The following is a 27618-nucleotide window of genomic DNA, read 5'->3' as shown; positions in this document are numbered from 1 at the left end:
TTTTTAACCAAAAGTCTGTATATTCTTTTGGACTAAGTGATTATTTCCCTTCCCAACAACAAATTGTCATTGTTTCTGTCATTAATTTTTCCTTTCTCACTGCAGGGAACATTTTGTTTAATGCTTACATAAGCATAAAAGCAGTATTGCTTACCATTAAACTTTTGCTAGTAGTACGTAGAAAACATCAGGTGTCAAGGAAATAAAAGCTGCAACTTGCTTTGTTAAGAAAGATCAGTGGATAACAACACTGAACAACATACACCTAGGACTTGCTGTCCTACTTTTTCTCTCCTCAGACTTAAATTAATATTCTGTGGCCTATCTATTCTCCCATTTCACATTATGGAGAGCTGACTCTTACTCTTTTCCAATATAAACCAAATTTTGCTTCCTTCTGCAATCAGAAAGCCATTTTCAAATCAGAATCTGAGTGTATGAGCACTGCCTTGTATGTGAAAATGTGCAAAAAAATATTTTGGACATGGGGACAGAAAAATATGCAACTAATGCAATAAATGAATTTTAATCAAGCTAATATTTCTCCTTAGAAAATAGCATGTGAGTTATTTGCATCCACTAGCATTAGAGCCATGACTTATTTGGAGTCAGGTTGGGATATGCCAGCTCTTTCCCTGATATTGTTTAAATGTTCCAAATTCTAACATATTTTACGAAGGCAGTTTTAGCAGAAACACCCTTGGTGATTGCTCTTTCTCAGATCCCACAAGAAAAGGCTGTCGGACCAGGTTGCAGATAGAGACATCCAGCAAAACTGGAGTTGCAAAGCCTGTTTGATCCCAGTAGGTTGGCTTTACTCTTGGTTGTACAGCACTGTGGAAGACAAAGTGTAGATCAAAGAGTTGATTAAGTAACAAAGATTTCCAGGAAAGAAAACTAACTTCCAACCGGTGCTGTTGTTTACACTTCATGCAATGCACCTGAACAGTTTAAACAGATGAAAAGGAAAGGGAGAAAGGCAGCCCAAACATCTGAATGCGATTGCCTGGAAAAGCATTGTGGTCCGTACAGAACTTTAACTGCTTAGAGATGATATTCTGCCTCTGGAAGCAGTTAAATTTAGAAAAGAAAGGAAGTGCTTATTGAAATGCAAAAGCTTGTCCAAATGTTTTTAAACCATTTCTTTCAGGGCATTAAATAATGCTCAAACGTCCATTGAAGTCAAATTTCCACTGAACTAAATCGGCGCAGTCTCTATGCGGCTACAAAACGGTCCTGCTAAACTGAGCTCCTCACTGTATCACTTGTGCCAGCTGTGGCACGTATCTATAACAGTGAGAAATAGCAGCTACATTCACCAGAGAGGCAACTGAACTCTCGTGTGCCAGTTGGCCATTTCCCAAACTCTTGGGATGTTTGTAGTTCTTTGTCGTAACAACAACATTCCCTCCCTTTGTGTTCCTCTTAGAGAGACAGGAAAGTTACCCTTTATCATTACTGGGAAAATGATGATGCTTCTCAAAAAAACATTACTGTTTCTGGAATAGTCCACTGTCTGGTCTTCTCTTTCCTCTCTACCAGATTATACTCACACAGGTTCTTATATTAAATCCTTTCGTAATATGATTTTCCCTATTAAGAGTTCCTGTAGCAACTACATGCATGCTATGTGCTTGGAGAGGGAGGAAGAAGCTGTTTGATTTGCACATATGCAAAGAAGTGGCCCTCTCTCTTTCATTAAGGTGTGGTGGACGTTGCAAAATAGTTTGACCGCAGCTGGTCCAGCTTTTGTGACAGACTGGTGAGAACATTTGACTCAAGCTCCTGCCACTTAAATCCCCAAATGTTGACTATAACCTGCAAGAAAGATCTTTTCTTATACCTGTTCTAAATGTCAGTAGTGATTTAAGCAACTGTAGTCTAAACTAAGTTTAGAATTTTGAAAAAAAAATATTTTCTGTCCTAACAGAATAAAGCTGTAAGGTTTTTTTCAGAGTGCCTTATTAATAAACTGCATTGTGTTCAAGGTAGGATTGAGCTGTACTAACAATACTCCTATCATTAATTTATCTGCTGTTATCAATTTAAAAGTCTTCACTGTAGTCCAATTAGGCATGCATCCATTCACCTCACTTTGCTTCTTATCCATACATACTTGTAGATTGGATTTTTCTGGGTGGAAAAGGAACCAGAGACATGAAAAGAGCATCAGCTAACTTCCTGGTCTCCCGGTTTAATTACATTTGTAGGGAAGATAAATCATCCGTGGATTCAAATGAATGTACAAGTGTAATTCCACTCATGGTGTTCAATTGCACTTCAACAAAATAGCAAAAAGCATGTTAGAAATGTTCAAATCTCGTGTGCATCACAGTGGCTATACATGGTACATGAGAACAAGAACACTGAAGCATCACAAAGCACATTGTAGGCTAGACAGGATAGCTTGCACTTGAATTTAATGAGGCAGTAATCATAATGAACGACAAATTAAATCACAGCTTACTGAAATTCTCCATTCTGAAAAGAGTATTAATGCCACAGTGAGTCTCTGAGTTGCAGCTAGCTGCTTGAGATGATACAGCATGCTCCACTGGCTGATTCTAAAAATGGTAGAAAAGGGCTAAAGCCACTTTATACTGTCAAACATATACCAATGACAAAAGAAAATTACTTTCAGACGTAGATACTCTCTTAACTCTCAAATGGTACAGGACTTCATTTGTAGCGACAGCAAGACTGAGGCATTGAAAAGTTACAGATCCAGAACTAAAGACTTTACTCGTGTACGTAAGCTCATTCACCTAAATGAGGACTGTTGGGGTTGAGGCCAGGAACTCTATCAGTATAATACTAGAAAAATATATTTAAATTACTTCGCAATAATGAATTGAGTGAGAAACCTAATCCCACCAGGACTAAGATTTCCTTTCATAAGGATTAATAATATTGCATCACTAACGATGATTTTGTATTCAAAATTATTTCATGCCAGCACAAAATCTTTGGAGGGGGAGAAATCTTACAAGTATCCATTTTATTGCCTTATCCAGACTTGGTGGGCTATGCATATAAAGCTGAGTGTCAATCCATTTGAAGGAACTGTTGAAGCAACACTGTGCCATCTCTGCTACGTGTTGCTCTTCTTGTAGCTGGGTGACCGTTAGTAACTAATTACAGCCTACTGCCATAAACCCGCTTTTCTTTCAGCATGAGCTTGCAGTCTGACGTGGGTTAAGCAGCTCAAATGCCAACCTACTGGAATCCTAAAAGGGTAAATCAGGGCCACTCAGGGCAGACTTTCACGCCACTGGAGCCCTAGTAATTACATATATCACTGTGGATTCACCATCTGGTATGATCTTGTCCCTCCTCTGTTCAGGAGAGAAGATGAGGGCGCTCCTTGCTCCTACAGTCGTAGGCTTGCACCAGGCAGGAGCCCTGCCAGGGCTGGTCATCTGCTAACGAGGGCAGGAGCTCCTCCGGGGGGATACAACGGCTGAGCAAGGGTTTAGTATCACTTCTCCCAGTCCCAGTGTCGTTAGCCCTCTTCCCTGCTATTAGAAGGGAACTACCACCCCTTGTATCTAGCCACACGGCCAGATGTTACACGATTGAATAAGAAAATAAATATGGATACCAGATGATTTGGGCAGCTAGGCAGAAGGGGGGATGGGAGTAGCTGCTGTACAAACCTTACAATTTCAAGTATTATGACAAATCTTGAAAATTTCCATTTTCATAATGGTAAGAAGTCTGTTCTTCCATGTCTTGAGTTCCTTGCCTTTGCTTTCTCCATTCCCTTCTCTGTACTTCACTGTTTTGACTGGTAGCACCGTACGTTTTCTTTGGACTTACAACAGTTTCATTGTTCATCTCTGTTTCTTCAGCTAGTTCATCCTGATCAATTATGCCACATTTCTCTTCATTGAGGTTTTCAGGGTCAGCCCATTCCTGCTTCTCCCCAGAAGCAAAGATAGCGTAGAATATCACTCCACTGTAATGCACCAGGGCTGCGATCAGAAAGACATTTTGCCATTCTTCCCGGGTCTGAAAGAACGGTGCAGGTCTCATTAAGTTTGCAGTGAAAAGATATATTGCTCTCTGAATTAGACCATAAATTAGCACATATTGAACAATGACTGTGATCACTGTTTGATTCCTGATGTTACATATAGAACAATTTATGAGTCATTGTGAAGATTTTTTTTTTTTTTTCATAACAGCTAATAAGATAAAACATGGGATTTTTTTTTTTCCCTCACAGTGAAGTTTCTCTCTTGGATGTGAAATGTTCATGGAGTTGGAAATGCAGGGATTTCTCTAACAACTAATTTAATTTTATCGTAGATCAGTGATTGGTTAGGAAGCCTACTGAGGATGCATTGTAGAGGACTTTCCCAAGTCCTATAAGCATTACCCAGTAGTATGGACATATTACAGAAACCCAGCCTCAGGTTGTATAAAATAATATCTCCCTACACAGATAATTAGTTTATAATAGCTGAGAATCTGGCCCCTGTGATATTGTAAAAGTGAACGTTTAAAATAAACAACAACAGAAAACAGCTGCAGAGATCGATAATGCAGTGGAGTTCCCGGGAAGCTTCGAAATGTCTTAACTTTTGTTGCATTACCTAATCCTTTTCCTAGAAAACATGGAGAAATGTTACCTTATGTTTCGTCATTGCACCCACAATGAGCGGGCACACCATGCCCGACAGCGTCCCCACGCCGTTGGAGATCCCCATCAGGATGCTGGCGTAACGCGGGGCTATGTCCAAGTGATTCACATTGAATCCTACAACAAATGAGAGGCAACGGTCAACTCTACAGCTTTGTGCTACCAGGCCAACGGGGCTTTCACCAGCCGTTCTGGCTGAAGAAGCCTGAAAAAGGTAGGAAACACCATTACCAAATATATGAGAAGGAAGGGTAGTATTTTCTTGGTGATAAAGATGGAAGATATGTTGCAATGCTTTATTCTTTTTCAAAACCTCTTTTTTCCCCACCTACGGGGATCACGTTGTATAGAAAATACAGTTTGGTTTGGCCTCGTTTAAAGTATCTGTGCTTCCCACCTTGTCAGACTGAAACAATGCACTCAGCAAACATTTTTTATTAAGGGATGAATGCCTCACGTCTGTCAAATGTCTGATATATTTTTATTTAGGTAGCAGTGGTTTTTAATACTCATTTTCCAGTACTTTAAATAGCAGTTTAACAACATGATAAAAAAGCAGAACGTAAACCAGTAGGAAAAATAATTACCCTTACTGTAGCATATCTTCTGGGTACATATTTTATTAAGAAATAAAAACAAATAGTAAAAATCAGCTCAGATAATTATCTTGCTTTAGGTAATGAAAATTAGTCATCTAAGCTACGAATGATGACAAGAAAAGATGATGAATTCCAAGTCCCTGGGATTAAATACAGTAAAAGTTGAGTACTGGGAAAATCCTGCAATAAAAATTGATTGATAGAAATGGCCTGCTATGCAAACACCTCATAACTGAGCAGCAAAACTACTTCCCATCGGCATAATCCTGACACAACTGAAAACCAGCAGTTACTTTACTGGTCAATTTTGCTCAACAGATCCATCTTCTTGGCAGTCTGCTAGCTGATGGCCTTCCATCTTCATAACAAAAGGGGTTTTTTTAATAATGATGGTACTGGTGGAGCTACAAAAATCAGCGTGAGGTTGGTGAGACCCATGAAAGTGTTAGAAACGGCCGTTCTGGAGCGGGGCTGGTTATAGGACACAACAGGGAGAGGACTGACCTAAAATCAGAAACTGGCCCCTAGGGCTGGGAGTGGGTTTGCAACTGATAGCCTTTGAGAAACTATTTGTTCCAAAGTCTCTCTCTCCTTTTAGGGATACTGTTTATGGAAGAAGAAAAGGTGGCTGACACTGTGAAAGTATATTAGGAAATAACAGCACAAAGCTGATGTAAACTGGAATCGATAGGTTCTTTCATAGCTTCATGTCCTATGTGCAACATGTTTCACAGATACTGAAGTAAATCATTTCTGATATGGGAAGAAGTAGGGAATACCCCATAAGCAGCCACACTAAGAGCAAAGAGAATAATAGAAGCAATAACAGTAACAACAGTGAGGATAACAACGTCGTTTTTATCACTAACAGTAAAACCAATAATAAGACTAATTCTTACCTGAAATTGCAAAGCCACTGAAGCCTACTGCTAACACCAGAAAGGAAATAGCCACACCTTTTGTATGAGAATAACCAACCACCAAAAGCAAGGTTGCTTCCATCCCAAAGCCTTCAAAGGAAACACAGGGGAATAAATTACATTTAAATTACTACTGGTCATAGAGATACTAATAAGGTCTAGCCAGAATAGCAACTTAAAGTGAGACAAAATTTTTTCGTATCTTACAGTTATTCCTGAGCATACTTGGCAGCTTTGTTGATTCACAGAAATATTTGAATATTTATTGTTTGAGAATGTACTTTTTTCTCCTCATTGCTGTGTAAATGACCCAAGCAGTTGGTGAAGTTAACTCACTGAGCAGTACAGGGAAACAAGGAGACAGTGACTCTGTGCAAAGTGCTGAAAAATTCACAAATGTGATAGGGAAAGGAAAAAAAGCACCGCAGTACGTGGTTAGCTTTGCCTGTATGAAATTGCAGGATGAGGCCTGTTTCATCAGTTCTGGGCCAGTTCTTATTACCATATTATTATTTATACCATGAGGACATCTAACATGAGGTTATGTATACCATGAGGGCATCTCACATCAGCTCTCCATTAAACGTTTCAGATTAACCAGCTGCAGATGCAATCTAGACCGATTTGTCTCTTGTTACAATTAAACGTGGACCAAACTATGGTATCTGCATCAGCTGCAGCACACAAGTGAAATATCGTATTTTCAGAATCCAATAGTACCTCCACAATTCATGACCTTCCTTACAGTGGTAGTGGTTAAAATCTTCCTGCTCCGTAGGAAGTCAGCTAGCTGCCCTCCAATGGGTACGATGATTGTCATGACCATGTGAGGAACCGCCGACAAAAGGCCGACCTGCAATTAGACAAATGAGCGCTAACTGCTCGTGTCTTCCCTCAAGATTTAGGGGGAAGAGAACAGGAACCATACCTTTTCTTCAACTCTTCCCTCCACCTCCCCCACCCCCTGCCCCCGCGATTGGACATGTTTTTATCCTGAATCCTTGTGTGGGAGGATTTCAGAGCTTTCCTCCAACAGAACCTGCAACAAAGACCTGGGTGACCATAGGATGGAGACTCCACAACCTCTCTTGTCAACCTGTGCCCGTGCTCAGTCACCCTCAGAGTAAGAAAGTGTTTCAGATGGGACCTCCTGTGTTTCAGGATGTGCCCATGGCCTCTGGTCCTGTCACTGGGCACTACTGAGAAGAGCCTGGCTCTGTCTTCTTTGCACCTCCCTTCAGATATTTGTATACGTTGTTGAGATCTGCCCGGAGCCTTCTCTTCTCCAGTCCCAGCTCTCAGACTTTCCTCATAGGAACTGGAGAGGCTCTAGTTCTTTAATCATCTTTGAGGACCGTCATCGGACTTTCTCCAGTATGTCCATTTCTCTCTTGTATTAGGGAGCCCAGAACTGGATACACTACTCCAGGTACGGCCTCGTCAGTGCTGTGTAGAGGGGAACGATCACCTTCCTCTACCTGCTGGCAATATTTTGCCTAAAGCAGTGCAGGATACCATTCGCCTGCTTTACCGCAAGGGCACATTGCCGGCTCATGTTCAACCTGGTGTCCACCAGGACCCCCAGGTCCTTTTCTGCAAAGCTACTTTCCAGCTGGGTGGCCCCCCAGCATGTAGCGGTGCATGGGCTTGTTCCATTCCTCAAGTTCAATTCCTCAAGTTACATTGACACTGAGTCAGTTTTACATTAGTTTTTTACTAGCGAGGTGCACAGAGGTGCAACTCTAGCATTTATGAAAGGCAATTCAGAATAAACCAACCTATTTTGTCTTAATACCCCTGTTCCTCATCTCCATGCTGCGCTTGGCCATTCAGAGCATCATTTCTACCACGGCAGCATTGCAGAACCTGGGCATGCTGGTGCTCCCAGGCCACACAGATAATGATGTTGCTTGTTATCAGTTTGCAGGATTACACTTGCTTGAAAACATTTTACCATATAGCAAGTAGTTCTTTTAAAGGAATGTTGGGAAAACTGTTCTGGAACAAATATTCTGAAGTCCTTATTCATCCTCTGAAGAGGGAGTATAACAATATTGGCTTTAATGAAATGGCAGTGGCAGGGAATATCAATCCATAAAGAATTTGATCCCTCATTGTCAATCAAAAAAAAAAAAAAAAAAAAGGATAAAAATTACCTGGCAAGCAATGCTAAACTGCCAGCACTAAACAAAATGTGCATTTCTGTTTACTTACCTTGTGTTTTTCATGATATATGTTTTTTTTAATCAGCTCTTTCCCAAAACAACTTTTCACTTCTTTCCTTTTGCTAATAATTTGATGCAGGCAAGCTTTTATTTCTAGCAGATCACCAGAAGTATGTCATCCCAACTACTGTGAATATTCTACTGTAATGATTCCAGAGAGATCTGGGGATCTTCAAGCGCTCTGCATCTCCTAGGGTAAGGTCTGAAGGTCACTGCTTCATCTCAGACATTTACCTTGCTTATTGCAAACCCAAAGACTTCTTCAAAGTAAGCAGGCTGACTTATAAGGAGCAAATAGAAGGTCCAGCTTCTGCAAAAGTTTGCCACAATGATTGCATAAACTGGCATTGAAGTGAAAAACCTCTTCCAGGGAGTACTAAATTTCTAGGAAAAAGAAAAAAAAAAAAAGAAAAAAAAAAAAAAAGAAGACATGTTTGAGTAAGCAGAAGGCAGGATAAAGAGCCCAGTATCTTTTAGTATCAGGACTATCCAGTACATTACATCCAATTTACACTGCAAGTCACTTACAATGCAAGTGAAAGATGTCTCCTGGAGTAGTGGCAAAAGTCAAGTTAAGAAACTTTCTTAGAATAGTTAGGATTTTTAGGATGACTACTGTACTCTTATTGCTCTACTTACTGAAATTACACAAGGTCTTCTGGAATCCTGCTATTGGGATAATAAGAACAATAACAGAATCAAAGAAAATTAGAGAAAACCGTGTGTTACTCCCCACTTTTTGGCATGATGCAGTTTGAGACATTCCACTGAAAGGATTGGAACGAAAGGATTATCCAAGCTAAGGAATATGTGGTAGCGCAGCACCAGGTAGCTACCTGCTTCAACCCAGTTCATTTCATTCAGCCAAAAAAAAAGTCTGGGGCAGAGGATTTAATTTCTCTAATTTGCTTTTGGCATTTCCAGTGTCTATTTATGCCTCAATACTCCATACAGCAGGAACAAAAACCAATTCAGAGCCCTATTCACTTATAATAGAATTCAAATCAGAAGCTGAAATATGTAACTATGGCAATATACACTGACATTCTCCTTTCTTTTTTTAGATGGTAGTTGTGTTCTATGGGCAACCATATGCCTGTGGTCGTGTGTGAACACATGGTGGTGGTGGCAGTGTCCTCTGCAGTAAAACCACTGTACAGCAAGGGGAAAACCATCAGCTGGAATATGTGTGTGTGTGTGTGTCTCCAGCCACGACCTGAGTGACTTCAGCCAAACTTCAGGAGCATGCCCCAAAGGAGAGTCTGGTATACTCTCAGCAAGGCTATTACACAAAATGTGTAGAGAAAAGAGTTCGGAGTTATTTTGCTCTGGAATGTTTTAGAGTAAAATCCAAGAAGGAACACTTTATCAAGAAACAGCTTTGGTTTTCACCACTAGCAAAAATGAGTCATCTGAGGAAATGGAGAGAGGTTTGATGGGAAAATAGGTTTTAGTTTTGAGTTTTCAGGATCCTCTCAGAGAGAGGAGAGAACTCCTAGAACAGTGAGCTGAGCTGCTGTGAGACTGAGCAGGGCAGAAACCTTGTCCTTAAGCTTTCAGAATTTCAATCATCCTTAATAAGAGCTCAAAAGGCAGCTGGGTAATATAACATCTGCAGCCAGCTTCTTATTTAGCCATTTCTGTTAATATTTTTTAGAACAAACATGACAGTAACTCAAGAGCAGGAGATCAGAGCGCGGTGTTTCCCCTCTCTGCCCACTCCTTTCCCTCCCTAGCTTGGGGAGGATCTATAAGCCAAGAGCTGAAACAGCACTATGTGTTTTCCTGGCAGCCGAACTCATCCTGTCCAGCTGCGTGAGCCTGGTCCTGTAATTTTCGTAACAGGAAAAGCCCCTAAACATCAACAGCAAATAGTTCTGCTGCTCATAGGTGGCCAAGAGTATCTATCCAGTCACAGGCTCATCTTGTGCAAAGTGCTCACAAATCATAACCAGAAAAGCCTTTTTTACTTACACTTGCACTAGCTAGGCTGGCTCCTTCTCCGATACTTGTTTCTATATATATCTTTTCTTCGTTGGTTATTGTTGGATGTGCAGCGGGGCTCTCATAGGCATGAAGCAGCCAGAACATGTACCAAACAATCCCAAACATTCCTGCAGAGGAAAGAAAAGCAAATCTCGGTTTTAAAAGCCAGTAAAGCCACACTTCAGTATCTTCAGGCCTTGAAGTTTGTTTCAAGAGCCAGTTAAACCAAATCTGTGTAGAAAACATGCCGAGGGAAGAAAGAAAATACGATAACTAACTCGGTGCGTGTTGTATGCCTGCTTCCAAAGCATGTGAGCATGTTGTCACTTGTGTTACATGATACGCACGGAGCAGCGAAAAGGCAGAAGCAAATTTTTATGTGTCTCCAGAGAAAACGGAGAAAACCCATCGTAACTGGGTTGCTGATGTGCGAGGCCGGGTTTGAGACAGCCCCGTCGTGTGCCGGCGGGGGAAGCACGAGGCGTCCCAGCACAGCCACTGGGTCGTACCCCTGTGACGAGACCACTTTGTGCCGCATTTACCGGGGGTGGGCAGCGAGGGGCAGGGGTCTCAGGGCAGAAGGGTTTGGAGGTGTTCGGCTTCCCATCAGCAGCACATGCTGCAGCGTTCGCTGTTAGCGTGCCCTCCGGGACACGCATCGCGTGAGTGTTTGTGTACAGAGCAACCTTTGCAACTGCATCCTACCCTGGCACTGGGAGACCATGGGCTGTAGCCCGGTCATTACAATTTTAAAACATTTTACAACAGATGATTGCAAAATAAAAGCTTTCAGAAGCTGCAATAAGTAGGGAATACGTTGGAATACCCGTTTGCGACATCTTCATTCCCCCAAACAGCTTTGATCCATACTGGTTATACAAGTTTAACAAAACCGCTGGCAGTACCAGTCTAGTCACAGAGATCCTTTAGGTTAAGCAACTCACCATAAATATAGAAGACCGATGACCATCCTATATACTGTACCAGCACACCTGCCAGTGGCATGGCCACCACCGCACCTGCGTAAGACCCTGAGGAGAAAAAAGGATTAAGAAAACATGTCAGCTACGATAGGCGAGCCCAGCTTCCAGTGCAGATGATCCAGGCAGGTGCTCATGGGGGCAGAACTGGAGGGACGCCTCTGGGTGATGGGCACCCGTGGGCAATGGGATGGCAACTGTAAAATTTAGCTCGGGGTGGTGGGAAGGACTGGCCCTCACTGGTCTCATTTTGCAACTAGAAGGGCTGAGCCCTGTAGCTAAATGGGATTTGCAAAGCTGGAACTGACGGTAAACCACCGCGCAGGCGGTATGCACTGAAGTGGGGAATCCCTCCTAACCTTGTGGGATGTGAGGTGAGCTCCAGAGAAGCTAATGCCCCAAATTTCAGAAGCCTTCTTGGTGTGCAGAAATCCTGATGGTTGCAGATATGCTGGGAGGGTCTTGTCGTGGCTCTCGCCCCGTGATCCCACAAGTGCTGCTAGCAAAGAGGGTGTTCAGACCAACCCTGAGTCTGTTTAATCATGTTTAGTTCGTATCAGCAGCGTGAACAAACAGCCGGAATAAATAGGCGAAAGTTGACAGGGAAAAAAAGGATAAGAAAGTGGTCTGTGCCAAGGTTTCTGATTAGGAAATATATAATACTCGTGAAATATACTTCCGAGTGACTTGTAGAAAGAAATGAGCATTTAAGTGCTTGGAAAGGAATTTCCATGAAGGCCCTACAGAGAATTCATGCGATCTGGACATTTAGGTTCAGTGCAAGACGGTGCCAGTGGCTTCACATGCAAGAAGTGCTGCTTTGAATTATTCTAGGAAATGACATACTTGTAGTTTTGAGAGTATAACATACTTTGTTAGAGAACATTTGGTAACGCTCCACTCATTAGCAAATACTTCTCTACAATGGTTCACGGTGACTGTTCTCCCTCATCTCTCTGTAATTCATTTTTCCTACAGCAATAGCAAAGCCCCAGGCAAGAATATAGTCAGCGAAATCAGGAACCTTGTTAACATGGGGTTTCCTAATTTTTCCACTGTTCCTGTGCACCTTTTTTGTAGCCACTAAAATAGGTGCTGCTTTGCAAGATGGAGCTTTCTCTACCTGCTGCTAGGATTTCAAGGAGAGAGCATTGAGGGTGGACGGGCTTCTCTTTTAGCCTGTTCTACAGAAAATGGAAACACCTAAATAATCACTAAATCCTGGAGTCATCTGTAGTAAAAATAAAATTCCCGTGATATGAAAAGCTGCTTTTTTTCTCTTATTTCACTCCTCCTTTTACCCTTTTTCTTGTATTTTAGAGTTGTATTTTCCCTAGACTATCAGTTCCACTGCTGATGGACAGACTTTTTTCTTCTCTGACTTGTATATTTTCTATGAATATTCTCTCTTACAAGCATTCATCTTCAGCTGGCTTTACCCCACCATCTACATTTATTTTCATTGTGTTCTCTTCCACCTTTCCCAATTGCTTATTTTTCAAAGTCCTATCATTTCTGATTTTTCTCCAGTATTATTAGAATCCACTCACCATTCCAATTTCCCTGTTACAAATGGGAAGGGACACCCCAAATACAGATGATGAGGGTATCTTAGGGGGAAAGTGAAGTAACGAGAAGTGTCGTTTCCTTCATTGCCAACACAGCGCATTTGAAATTACAGCAGAACCATTCCTGCCCTGTACTCTTCACATCTGGACTTTTTAGGTAAAAAGACAGAGGGACTACATTTGAGTTATGCCTTACCTTCCTGGCATTTAACCACGTACCCAAATCCAGCCTGGAGCTGGTAAGGAGATACTAACATTCACCATTTTCCCTGGAATTAGCAGCTAACTGAAGATTGCAGGGTCACCAAAAGAAGATGAAGAGTTTAGGTAGGAGCGTGTACGAGGAGGGCACAGCTCCAACTAGACCTGGGAAAAGGCCAGACAGGTCTGACACTCACAGTAGTCTTTTCTGGCAAGAAACTGTGGTATCACAGAGTGACCTGTGGCAAAACCTGCTACCTGGAGGATGGAATTAAAAGTAGAAGACTTTTTTTTTTTTTTTCTTAGCATGTCTGTAAGCAAAAAGAGGGTATCTTCCTTGAAGCACAAGGTGTAAAACCTCAGTATTTTTCCTGCTCCCTGCTTCATAACAAGGTTTAAGCTTCTTGCCAGAGGCTAGAAACATTCCAAAAGCAATGAGAAAGTTTGATTTCTCCCATCTTTCCACTAGGTTCCTGTCCCCAAAGTCTTCTGAAATTTCCCACAAGCCACCTGTCAGCACTGGAAGGGGAACCAGAGAAGAGAGCAAAGTACAAGCCCGATCGTAACTCAAAACAGTGGAGCAGAACAGCCAGTGGCAGCAGGTTACATCACCTCCGCTGCACTGTATTGAGCAGCCAGCCTAAAGTATTCAAGTCCTTTGAAGATAATTTTTTTAAGTGCGTGCTTGCTTAGGAGGGTCAATTCAATACGTATAACAAACGGAATCCCTAAGGATGGAGCAAATGAAAAAAAAAAAAAAAAAAGTGTGATTTCTCCCACGTGACACCTCTAGACCCATTTTAGTTTACTGTGAGAGCCGTTCTGAGGGTTGGCTTTCAACGATAAAATGGTGACCTATTAAACAAAAAGACTCTCAGGTTCCTGAGCGCGGAGTACAAGCCCAATGGGTATGTGGGCAGGCGCAGCGAAGGGCAGAGGGTTTGCATTTCTCTTTTAAATCACGAAACGAATAAAATACGTCTAACAGGAATATGTACTTACATAAACTGTATGAGCCCATGAACTTACCGCAGAACGATGTGGTGGCCAACCTGCTTCTCTCCAGCGGAGGAGCCCACTTACTCCACATCCCATGGCAGGCTGGGTAGGTGACGCCCTGGCAGACATTTCGCACATCGTATGAATTGCTCTCACGGCATTCCTACTTCGAGCAGTTGCTGATACTGTCTAACCTGTCTAGCTGTTTGTCACCGCGGAATGATGTAGGAAGGGTTAGGTAAGCCGGGAAGAGCTCTGTTGTTTGGGTATGAAGATGTCAAACTAATTTGGATAATCACTTCAATGGTAATGTGTTCTGGGGTAAAAATGCTGTTTGGTACATGCAGAGGGTGGCAAAAGTAAACCAAAATAGATCAAACCGCAGCACCAGAAACCTAAACTTTTTACTTCTTTTCGAGTAAACCTTAAAATATAAACTGCTATGATTAATAAATTGTCATCCTAAATATGAGTAACAAGTAAAAATGTAGATTCATCAGAAACCTTGGCCAAAAGATCTTATGATTTTTTAGAGCCAAATCTCTAAGAGCAAATGATGTATGAAAGGACCAAAATGGTGAGTGCTCCTACCTCCACCAGACCTTGCAGAATTCTTACAAACATCACACAGCCATAATGCACTCTGGCAGCAGAAGGGATGAACATGTTCAGTGTAGATGTTAGAAAGATAGCTGCTCCAAATACCCTATGGAAAAAAGTAACATGAAAGGGAATATAATTTTTGTCTACTTTTCAGAAGTGATGCTGTTCTTGGGTACAGTCGCAGAGACAGTGTCAGGTACCACAATCTCACCAACCCAAATGCTTGTAAAGTCCTCTTATTGCCAAAAGGGGATAAATCCCTATATGGTCAATACATTTTCTTCTCTGAATGGAAAACAAGTTTTATACATACTTAAACAAAGGTGCTGGATTTTTCTTTGTATCAGCAGAATAGATACAGGTGTTGGTACTGGAGGCTAGGCTGTTTGTATGAGTCCTGACCTGAGAGAAGCAGTCCTATTCTGGGAAGTACTTCAATTCTGTTCTATCAGTAGGGTTTAACTTCAATCAGCTACAGTCTGGTTTAAGTGCCTCTCCGAACATGTTGGTTAGTCCCACTTGCTGCTGCTATCATGTATAACAGGGCTGCTGAAGGTCAACTCCTTTCCAACATCACTTCTCTAAATAACAGCTACACGTGCCCTTTGTGACTATAACATAGAAGGGGCATTTCTACAAGACGACTCCTGTGAAAAACATGATATCAACGTTTTGTTACCCCGCTTGGGAAGAGCCCTTGCTGCAGGTGGGCACAAGTCAGTCGAAGCTCTAAATGCACCCGGGGCCCGGCTCCTTTGGGAAATCATTTGCAGACTCCCAAATGTCAGTACCCATTAGAGACACAGGCAGCAGAAACCTCTGTGTAGTGGTAACGGATCCAAGCAGCATCCCTGAAGGTCCAGGCTGCTCAGAGGCGCTGGGGCAGCACCCAAACCGCGTCTGCCTCGCTCACCGCAGCCTGCGGCAGCTTCTCACAGCGTGGACACGGGTTTTCCTACGTTTAACCGAAAAGTGGCGCGCACCTACTGCCCCGTGTCAGTAACAAACAACGGTGATGAATCTACCCGAGCTGAAATAGGGCGGGTAAACAAGGAATAAAGGAAAAACATGGAGTTAGCCAGACCTGTGAATCCTATTACTGCAAACAGAAATTCTCTTTGAGCTCAGCTTTTGGGATATTGCTGTTCCTCAGCAAATTCTACTCCTAAACCCGGTTAGGATAGTCTAATCTACAGTGTGATGTTGTAATATAGCATTAGATTGAGTCTGAAACTCTTGTGGGGACAGAAATACAGCTTTCTGTGCACATGCACAACACATACCTAAGGAAGTAGTCTGCTGACAGAATACATTGAGTTACAGTGTAAACGGAGTTGATTTTACTGTTTGCAAGAAAATTAAGGAAACAAGAGCCAAACTAATAATATGCTGAATTATTCAGCCAACAGCGTGCACATCTGTGTTTTGAGGCCCTTCTGCTGCAAAAGCTGGTGGCAAGACTAGAAAGGCTGGGGAAATGATTAAGCTTAGCTAATTTGTTTGGCTTATTCAGGAGACGGAAAAATACTCTGCTTAGGCACTTTTGTGTGGTAAAGAAATGAATAATTGAGGATGTTAGTAGTGTTGAAGAAGCAGTGTAAATTGAACTCTGAGTAACTTTTGGTTACGGAGGGGAGTTGGGACTGAACTTCTGGACAATTCTATGGGATGACTCTGTCCTGGAGTCATTTCTGTCAGGGCGTATGGGTGGGAAGAACGCCCAGGAAGCCTTGTAACCCCTAGAGCTCTTTGCAGAATGCAGAGAGCAAAGTACTTTGATTTGGGGCAAAACACTATATAACCGGTCTTAAAGCCCGTTTCCAATTCTGAAAGCATTTGTAGATAGGCCATGTCTTGTTTGCAGAGAATGAAATGAGTACCAACCATCTCTTTTATCTGAAGATCCCAAGCGCCCTTAACATGCACATCTCATGATCTTATTCACAACCAGCTGTCTTCAGACAATTTGCCTCTCTCTTATGATCATGTTCCAAGTTCTGGAACATGTCCAAAACCAAAGTTAGCTTTAGCAAAATTAGCTACTTTTCTTACTTTCATTTCCAAAAGCAGTTGAATTAAAAAAAAATTCACAAACACAATGAGCATAGAAGAAATCTGTACAGATGTTCAGAGTTCACCAAACAGAAATCACGAGGCTCTATTAGAAATTCTAGGCAATCCTAATGGCAGTCAGTACTGTATGCAGCCATGGCGAGGATATCCGTGTGCATGAGGACGGATTTGTGTCTTCAGAACATAAACAGTTCTGTAATTCCTACATGCCCAGCTTCAGACCATAGGGAATTTTTAAAGGAGGAAGGTCAAATTTTGTCGGAAAATTCTTGTTTGGTGTTAAGTTAAGCTAAAAAGCACTAAGGCAACTTCTGAAAGACAAATGCTACAATCATTGTCTGAAGCTTTAGGTGTGATTTTCCTAACACTCTCCAGAAAGCATTATTGTTTAAAGAAATGTGTAAATATTTGAGATAAACAAGCTAAATTGGGAGAATCAGCAATAGAGCCATAATGGAAATCTGGTCCCATTTTTGGTTATAGACATAAATACTGCACGTTCACTTTCAGATGTGTATTCCTGAAACACATTAATTCACTATTTTGGTAGTCATCATTTAAACAGTGTAAAACAGGCATCAGGCTGTAAAGCTCAATTCTTTTGATTATTGTTTTCTTACCTGTTAGCAGCCAATTTGTTTGAGATGAACCCTCCTGGAATTTGTGTCACGATGTAACCCCAGAAAAAAGAGCCATGAATGAGTCCCACCGTCTCTGGATCCCAGTTGAATTGAGCTTTCTGTAAAGGAAACAGAAAAAAAAAATGCTGTAAGACGAAGCATACTCATTGTAAGATAACGACTGTTTGGAAGTCATACAGAAGTCTCCCCATCCTCCAAATCAAAGCAACCTCTTTACGCTGGCTGGTGTTGCTGAGCTTCCCAGCCTATGCAGGCACCTCCTTTCTCCTGCTCCGGGGTGAAGTATAGAACCACAAAGTCCCATCGGGATCACAGGGAACAGGAATCAGGCTGAATAAATACAAATTCAGCAGCAAGTCTAAGGAGCAGGAGCTGGTGAGAGGAGATTGCGGATGAGGAAGAACCAGAATCACAGAATCATAAAATACCAGGTTGGAAAGGACCTCAAGGACCATCTGGTCCAACCTTTCTTGGCAAAAGCACGGTCTAGACAAGACGGCCCAGCACCCTGTCCAGCTGAATCTTAAAAGTGTCCGGTCCTGGGGAATCCACCGCTTCCCTGGGGAGATTGTTCCAATGGCTGATTGTTCTCATTGTGAAAAATTTTCCTTTTGTGTCCAGTCAGAATCTCCCCAGGATTAACGTGTACCCACTACCCCTCATCTTTTCCATGTGACTCCCTGTAGAAAGGGAGTCTCCATCTTCTTTGTAGCCCCCCTTTAAATCCTGGAACATGGTGATAAGGTCTCCCCTAAGCCTTCTTTTCTCAAGGCTGAACAAACCCAGTTCTCTCATGGGGCAGGCTTCCCGGTCCTTTGATCATCTCTGTGGCCCTTCTCTGGACTCTCTCCCACCTGTCCACGCCTTTTTTGTATAGCGGGGACCAAAACTGAACACAGCATTCCAGCTGTGGCCTCACAAGCGCTGAGTAGAGTGGGAGAATGACTTCTTTGTCCCTGCTGGGGATGCCCTTGTTGATGCAGCCCAGGATCCTGTTGGCTTGCTTTGCCGCAGCAGCACGCTGTTCGCTCATATTGAGCTTGTGGTCCACCAGGACCCCCAGGTCCTTTTCCACAGAGCTGCTCCCCCCTAGGAAACTCTTTGTTCACTTTGGTAAATCTTTGTGGGGTTTATTGAGTCTGATTAGCACCAGTCTGCCTGATAGCTAGGAAGGGGAGAGAAAAACACTGAAGGACTGACCATGGCATAATGTGGGAAGGGAAGGAAGATTTATTTGACCCCCCAGCTCTAGAATCATAAACATCGTCTCTGGTCTTTGCAGGTCAACAGCTCCTATACCACAAGTCATGCGGGCAGACATGTTTTTAACTTTGGAAATTTGTTATAGACACTTTCTGCACTTTTCTTTACCAGAAGTTAAAATATCTGATGAATAGTTAAAAGCTGATGAATAATTGCACAGCTATTCATTCATCACTAGAAACTTGACAGAAGGTATCTGCCTCTCTGGGAGACGTGTTTTGGTTTAGGGAATGTGCAGACAAACAAAGGGTATCCATGGGCTGGGGGAAGCCTCCGTTCCCTGGGAGGGTCTGGTGATACTTTGTCCTTCTGTAGTAGCTTTTCCCCTAGACCTCAGCGCATGGGGAATCATCAGGTCAGAGTCAATATAGCTGTGAATAATTTGTTAGGACAAAAATTTCCAAAATATATCCAAAAAAAGTCAACAAGTAGAGGAAATGTAAAGGTTCAAGTTCATTAAGTCCACGAAAGGACTTATGATATCTCAGCCTTTTACCAAGGCAGGACTGGGGAAACTAAGGTATGCATTGAACCCACAGTTCCCTGGGTGCCTTGTTAAAGGTTTGTAAGCATCTGCTGCGAACCACATGCCATCTACTGCAAATTTGAAAATAGCTTGGCACCTACCTCTGAATACCTCTAGACAGCAATCCGCATTGTCAATAACCTGTAAAAACCTGTTGCCTTATTGCCAGTGACTACTTCAAGGTCTTGAAAGTCATCTACTGATATGAATAGAGCGAGTGCAGCGCTACATACAGCAATTAATAATTCCTTCTGTTAGCAGCATCAGAGCGCACTTCCCTGAGAGATAGTAAATAGTAAAAGCTTCTGCCACTGCAAAAAAATCTGTCTATAACTGAAAGATCAGTGACCTGATAGACATGCCAGCCAATTCAGTTCTCATTTCTGCTGCTTACATTCTCTATGACCTTGCAAATCATCAGATCTTACAGATTTTCAATGTGACTTTGACACCTAAATAGGAATAAAGCACCTACATGTCTGTGTGAATGGAGACTCACGTGTCTCCCTCCCTCAGTTTTTGATCTACGTAGACGCATTACTTTTTGACCTACGTATACGCATTACTTTTTGACGATTTTGCAACGGTGTCTGCTCAGAACAGTGAAAGGAGGACGTTTTCTCACCTGCAGCTCTGGTTTGCCGTTAACATAAACCGTGTTATTGTTCACCATTTCCACGATGGCAACACCCAGGTTGCACCTAATTCCGAAGGAGATGCAGAAGCCCAGACCGCTCATTATGGCGATGATGTAGCGCTTGGGCAGCCCGCAGCAGTAGCAGTCGCAGGGTACCAGCTTGCGGGGGCTTGCCAGCACGGGCCGCCCCTCTGCCGTCAGCTCAATGTGATCCTCCTCGACGTTGGTGCCATCGATTTTCCTAAATGGATGAAGAAAGAGAAAATGAAAACGCCTCAGCGTCTCAGTAAAATTTGCTGAAATGTAGATGGGCGTTTACGTGCTCCAGTCGGCTGCTAAACCATCTCCTTGCAAGGCGTTTGTCTCTTGGTGGTGTGATGAGTTAATGCTGGGCAGGCTTTGAAAGGTTAACATAGACGACATTTTATCGTGAACGACCTCTGAAGTTTGTAAATCCGAGCTGCCTAGCCGGGCAGCTAGCTGGAAAAACGTTCACAGGCTATTCATGAGCATAATTATGTGAGCTAAACTGAGCTCTGTTGTGATAAATTCTGCTGGTTGTTAGGAAAACATACATATGAAGAAATTGATCGTAATTTCTAATTAAATCCACTAAGCAGAGCTGGCAGTGGGTTTCAAGAAAAGGGCAAATACAGCACAAAGCATGGTTTTACTCAAAGCGAACCCCTGAAACTCCTATTGTCACACGTGTTGCCCTTTCTGTAAAATACTTAATGCAAAATGAGGTCTGAAGGAAGACGGCGACTTTCCGGGCTGTAGATTCACCACTCCTCAGCAGCGGAGGCTGAAAGGGCTTTGCCTGGGATCAATGGTGGGACCTGGTGTGGCAATGGGAGCGCAGTTGGGAGGAACTGGGAGGGAAGGTGCCAGGGATGCGGGCTCGCCCATTTACTCGGGATGGGAGCAAATGGTACCCAGCCATTTCAGCCTGCGAGAGGTTGCCCATCAGCTACCAACCAACATGGGAGTGCAGCAGCTCCTCCAGCTTTGCGTACTCAGCCTTTCCTCTTCTCACAGGCACCCTGGCTGAGAGATTCACATTAAACAAAATGGCACTTCTATGTAATCTGGAACCGCATGATAGTGCAATTAAAAGTTAATCTGGTCTCCCAATCTGATTGGAGCTATTAACGTCCCATGGATGCTACAGGACCAAGGGATGTCTCTGGTAGGAAAGGGGAGGTGAGAAATAACTGAACACGCACCCCTGGACGGGAGCTAAATACGTCCTTTCCTAACATGAACTTCCCATGCATTAGTTTTAAATGCAGAATACAGGGTTTCTGACATGCTGAGATTTAAGCACGTGCTTAGCTGTGAATCCATAACTAGCCCGCTGAACACTACCCACGAGCTTAAAGTTAATTGTTTACTAAGGGAGACCTCGATCAGCAGCTCCATTAGGAAGCCGTTCAGTTTTGGCATTGCTCTGAAGCAGCGAGCTCAGGATCCAGCTCCTTTTGTGCCTGCCGTGGAGTTACTCTCAGTACTGTGAAAATATGAACAGTTACTTAATCTAAAGGAAGCCCAGCTTGCCATATAAGATGATGAAATGACTTTGTTCACTCTCTTCTGATAAGGAGTAACTTATTTCCTTCTTTCACACATCTAGCTGAGTGTATTTGAAATCTAATGCACTTTGGTTTTCCGTACAAAAATCGGCTATAAAGAAATGTTGACAGAGCATACATGGATGGGCTACACCTGGCTGATCTACACAGTGGCTGGTTGGGACTTTTGGGAGAACAGTGTTGGTTTAATCACAGCTTTCTCCGGTTGCTCTAAATCTAACATATTACCCATAATCTAACAGATAGCGCTCTATACTAAAGGTTTTGCAAATACAGGTGGTAAGTATGGCTTCCTGGGGTGCTTTCAGTGGACTTAAATATATCTTTCCACTATGAAGTTTCACCTAAAAATCTCAGCATTTCTAGGCCTTAGAGCTACAGGCTAACTGGTGCATCATTTACTATATTATTCCTTTTACATCGCCATTACCTCAGCCTTAGTCTTAGCAAAAAGAAAAAAAGCATGTTACAGTCCATCAGCTCACATTTCCGAAAACCACTAGAGTCGGAGTGTTTTGGGCCAGAAGGGAACTCCCGGGATTATTTGATTTAATCCCTTGCTCAAATCAGCGCTAACTGCAAAGTTAGATCATTAGCTCATTGTCAGGCTGGAGGGAAGACTTTGCATTAAAGCAAGGTAAAACAGGAAATGTGATATTTCTGTGGTGTTATTGAACGTGATTGAGATCTTATGATTCACTGGCAGGGAAACAGCATTTGTTAGTGAAATGAGAGTACAGAGAGTAATGCAGTCAGGCACTTTAAAAAGAAGTCACTGTATATTCCATGCTCTGTGTGCTAATATAGGTAGGTGTAAACAGAATAAAATCAAAAATAAAGACCTCAGGAAGTGAAAAGACATTTGACTAATTATTTTTTAGAACTGTTGTCATCTCAAAATTGAGTTATTAACAAACCAAAAGAAGTAATTTAATTGTCTTCCTCTAACATAATCTAAGATACTGATTGAATTAAATCAAAGCACAATTTCTCAAATTTTATACCTTTACCAGGCTCTCTATTTATAATAGAGACATTAGGCTTTAATTGGTGCGTTATTTTGGGCAGCTGGCAAAGATTAGACACATCATGCAAAGCCAAAACATCTGTTCTGATCTGGACATTTTCAGCTGGCTGTCACTTCAGATAGGCATGAAAACATCCGTCTGCTCCAAATTCACTGCTCAAAGTGGTGAGCCAGGACTAGCGCTGTGGGCCAACATTGCCTCTGCGGAGAAATTAATTGCTTTGCTATTGTTCTCACCCCCCACTAACAAAAGCAAGTTGAGGACTGATCCATGACCCCAAATCCACAGAGTATATTTCATACCCCCAAAGCTTAATGTTAACCCCTCTTTAGCAGATTTGTCTTGCAGAAAACTATTTTGCAATAGCAGTCCAAAAATGGAGCCGGGATGAAGCATTAGCAGTGCAGACATTGACAGAGCCAGTGTCTGACCTAGCTTTTTGGCTTTATTTTATTGACCAGGTACATAATGAAGGTATGGCAACTCCATGAGAGATGAGGAATATCTCTTCTAATTGATCTATATATTTTGGTAGTGCCACTGAAAATTTTCACTTGTTGTACACCAATGATTTAGAAGAAAACTGCTTCGGAGGCAGTGCTCTCCTCTAAGTATCTGACTAACCCAGGAGAGCATTTCGCAGCACAGGAAATGTTCAGTCCTTACATCAATCTGTTTCCTTTTTTCAGCAAACATACAACACTTGGCAAGTAAGAAGAGCTAAGCTATTTGAGGATGTCTGCATCCATGTTCTGTGCCCAAATGTTGTAAAAACTGTATGCAAAATTTCTGTTCTTTGTTGAATGACTAGTCTGGCATATACGGAATTTTGGAAGAATGAAAGAAATTTCCAAAGTTCCTATCACTAATAAATAAAATCCCTAGAACACATATACATTCAGAAATCTGTACTTATGGGATTTTAGCATAGGAAATAGTTATTTCTTGAAATTATAAAGTAGGTGGGCTAGAATCACACCATTTCATTTCATCTGAATAAAAACACATAGATTTTACAATAACGGGCAAATGTTAATACTTGCCACGTGTTAGAGCACATCCTTGAACGACTTTTACCAGATAATTACAGTCTTTCACAGGCAGCTGCAGCACAATCATACGCAGCGTTCAAACCTCACACCTACAAATCCAGCATCAGTCATCACACGCAGCAATTACTGACGACCCCGGCATAACTTCGGAAACCTACACAATGACTATGGAAAAAGATCATTTATCCAAAATCAGATGCAATCTTCTAGAACCTCATTAACTCTCTAAGGATTTGCCCAGGTGATAATTTTCCGTACCAAACCCTGCCACTGGTGCCTCGGTACAAAATCCCAGTAGGGACAGGCAAAACCCTCTTAAGTCGCCCGGTGCGTGGGACCTCTCCGCCTGTTTTTTCGCGTGGTGTTTGCGTGAAACCCGTGGCGTGTCTCAGATGTAGGCACCGTGGGACTGCGTCTCACCGGTGCTGCGCTCCCGGGCAGCCTCGCAGGTTCTCCCCAGCACAGCGCCGGTGCATGGGAGGGGATGGGATGCCCCGTGGGTGCTGGAGCACCAACACGGTTTTAAGACTCACGAACCACCCGAGTCTGGACAGCCCACGTTGCGTTCAGAGCACTGCCGGGTCTAAACTCTCCGGAATTGTGTGCAAAAGAAAAATTTGAGAGGGCTGAGCCTATGATCCAGTGGAGGAGTCCTGTCCAATGCAAGGGTGCATCACCCAGATTGAAGTTGCAGCTTTTAGCAGTTTAGGCTGGCTAATTCATCAAGGGACATCAGACTACGTACAGCAGCTGTGCGACATGGCCCATACGACGTTTCACATTAACGGTGGCGGTTTTGAGTTGTAAACCCACTTAGTCACTTCCCACTTAATCAGTAAGCTCACAGTTGCCATTAGCTGGCCCAAAACTCCTGAAATCCTCAGAGCAGGCAGAGCCTGAGATTCTTCTTCAGTTCATGAATTTTTCTTTGACTACACTAAGTTCACTAATTTTTCTTTGACTGCACTAAGTTCACAGAAGCCCCCAAGTGTTTGTGCCTGCGGGAGAAGCTTTCTTTTCTGGGAAACTTCTAAGGCTTGCAGAGCACCAGCTCTGATACCCATTCACCCAAGCCTTGAATCCTCTAAATTGTTTGGGTTTTTTTTTTTGGCTGCCTTACTGTATTTAACTAATCAAGAGCAAACCCCATTTTGTATTAAAAAAATTATTTTGTACAAAACTTCTAAAACATTTTCTAAAATGTCTTCTAAGTTCTCCCAAATGAAACCGCTGGCAACAGCCTAAAGCACGGACGCCTCTCGGCTCTCACCAGTTCAGTCCCTCGCCTCCCTTCCAGGATCCAGCTCCTGTGGGCAGACTCTCGTTTTGTAGCACCCACAAAACAATTTGAGGTTGCTGCACACCTGTGAGGAGGCAGTAAGTTGCTTTCTGCAGCTAAAGCTGCTTGTGCTTTAGCACCTGAACTTGTCTGTGGCCGATGGCTCTGGAGCGTTGCCAGACACTGACTTCTGGATCTGCTCTGCTGTTTGCGAGAGAGGGAAAATGTGGTAGGAAGGCAAAGACTCGTCGTATTTACCAAAGCTAAAGGGTGTTTTTCTACCCATTTTGCTAGTTTGGATCCCACATCAACACACAGCAGTCGGTGAAATCACACTTAGCCACCTAATCTAAATGCACATTAATATAATTAATCACCTATCAAATGCTAGAAGAGAAACCAAATTCTTTGCTGATTTACACCATATTAAGGTCAATTGGATTGGATGAAGAGCAAAGTCAAGGTTGCAGCTGGTATATATACTTATATACCCTCACGTAAAAAAGAAGCGTCTGCTCCCATTTGTAGGCTAAACTGTAAAGAATGAATTTCAAGTTAAAAATATGCATGTTTCATTCCTTACAGACACCTTCAAATATGACTGCATATTTCCGAAGAGACTGCTCAGCTTGCAGCAATTCTTACTTAGAGCTGATTGCAGACGTAGTAAAAGAACTTTTATTGTTTGGATTATTTCCTCCACTGGCTAGTATATCTAAGAAAGGCACTGGTATACGTATGTTTAAAACAGAAAATAGTTAAGTCCAGCAAACTTTCTTGTATCTCAACTCAGATTCGGTCTGGTTTGATGCAGTAGCAATGTTGCTGAAATTGGATGCCAGTACTATCGATCAACTGCGTAGGAACCAGCATGACATCCTTGATACACAGCTACAAGAGAAGAGTAATCTGGATAATTTAAAGTTTGCATACCTTTTCCACACAGCAAACCCAGTGTACTGCCGCATCACATACTCACTAAATACAAACCCTACGTGTATTTGGTCAAATTGGCCAGCAGAGCCCACAGCAAAGAGAATTTATGATTGAATAAATGACTTGATGTTTTAAAAGAAAAGGAATCCCTGGAATTACTGTAGTGTATGATAAAGGTAAAAAAAGCAAAATGTCTGACTTCAACTATAACACTGTAAATGAAGAAAAGTTAAGTTGAAACTGTGTGGAACACACACTCTGTTCACATGGTACAGAAATAGTGTAACTGGCAATCTACCAATTCATATTAGCAACTTCTTTAAAAGTGTACATGCTTATTTTCCTGTATATACATGCTGTAGTATAATACATGTAAATTATTATACATTTTCTTGTGATCAAAGGCATGTTTAGATGTTCCAAGAACTAAATCTCAAAACCAGCATTCCCCAAAGAAGGTAAAGGGATGGATATGAAAGAAAATACAATTCAATCACTAAAAATACATTCAGTTAAAATGTTGGCCTGATCCATACAAAGATTTTAAACACTTCACATCAAGCATGCAAGAAATGCCACTGAACCCTCTGGCTCTCATCTATTGACTAGACAAATAAATGTTGTCAGTGGCCATTGCTAATAGAAATAATCTTCCATTTAAATGAGAAATCTCTTTCCCTTTATGAAACGGGTCATTTGTTACATCATCTTTTCATATCTCAAAAAAGAAAAATCTTTCAGTTTGTTGTTTTGTAAACTGTCAATTAAGATAAAAATCTTTAACCTTTTTTCTCTTTTTTTGCTAGCAAACAGCTGCTTCTCCCTGTTCTAATTTGTTAGTCTCAGTAAACACACACATACACATCTCTACTGAATATGTTTTTTCTTACTGATTCAGAGCAAGATTTTCAAAAAAGCCCCTGTAATTTAGGAACATTAAGTCTAATTTCAAGAGTGGCATCATTTGAGAGTGTCAATTCCCATTAAATCATCACTTTTTCTCATGGAAGCTAAACCACAGAATTATTCACACTTAGTTATTTAAGAGTTTTTTCATTAAAAACACTTTTTTCATGCTCTTTGTAATATTAGAACGCTATTTTATAACGTGTTTTCACCTTTTTTTTGTTTAATATAAATATTCTATCATCTATAGTCACTTGCTGTTGTTACAGTGCTCCTTTTCCACCTTCTGTCTTGCAGCAAGGGGTGTCTCACTATCTGAACTCAGAAAATAATTTTGCAACTCTAAACTCTGTTTTGTGTTTATACATTTTTCTATACTTCATTTCTCTTTAATAAATTGAACCAATGGACCTGTCTGGGAATTTCCTGTTGGATTTTACCTTCTCAGTTTCCCCAGCGAGTCACTAACGGTGTTCTTCACCTCTTCCTTCCCCGGGTTAAAAAATCTTTCCTTCAGCGAACCGAACCCTTTGAAAGGCATTTTGTCTTTCTTCTTCGGGAAATCCCTTGTGTTAACAAGCATTCACTTCTGCTGGCATAGTTCCCGATGCCAGACTGGGGAGCCTGCGCCGGTCCCCTCGGTGACCTCCGCAATAACAACCAGTTGCTCAAGAAAGGCGCATGGAAGACAAATTAAAAAAAAATATTAAAAAATCAAAACAGATCTTCCAAAGCCAGAAAGTCAGCGGAGAAGAGCTCTGGAGCGGACCCCCCTGGGAAGCGCTCAGGCATTTGGCGATGCACTTGCAGCAGCTCCGCCGAGCATCCGCGCCGGGTCGGGGACCCGACCAGGGGCAGCTGGTGCCGGGCTGGGGGGGCTGCGGCGGGTCGGGGTCCCCGGGCAGGACACGGCTGCTTCTTCCAGGGACCAACCTCAGGCTGGCTGGCTGGGGCTCATC

General features: G+C 42.3%; 1 protein-coding gene across 1 annotated transcript; it reads right to left on the bottom strand.

The window, feature by feature from the left end:
* Positions 1-1958: 1958 nt before the first annotated feature.
* SLC17A8 (solute carrier family 17 member 8) lies at positions 1959-27618 on the bottom strand. Its single transcript, XM_049792365.1, has 12 exons — positions 27100-27618; positions 19855-20107; positions 17420-17538; positions 14715-14829; positions 14154-14241; positions 11320-11406; positions 10364-10503; positions 8624-8773; positions 6885-7017; positions 6144-6254; positions 4635-4762; positions 1959-4011 (listed from the first exon to the last, which is right to left on the bottom strand). The coding sequence occupies exons 1-12, from the start codon at positions 27240-27242 to the stop codon at positions 3673-3675; spliced, it is 1806 nt and encodes a 601-aa protein (XP_049648322.1). The 5' UTR covers positions 27243-27618; the 3' UTR covers positions 1959-3672.

The sequence above is a fragment of the Accipiter gentilis genome, chromosome 34 (assembly GCF_929443795.1).
Source record: "Accipiter gentilis chromosome 34, bAccGen1.1, whole genome shotgun sequence".
NCBI classification, from domain to species: domain Eukaryota; kingdom Metazoa; phylum Chordata; class Aves; order Accipitriformes; family Accipitridae; genus Astur; species Astur gentilis.
The sequence above is the reverse complement of the archived record's forward strand: the minus strand, read 5'-3'. Positions and strand labels throughout refer to the sequence as shown.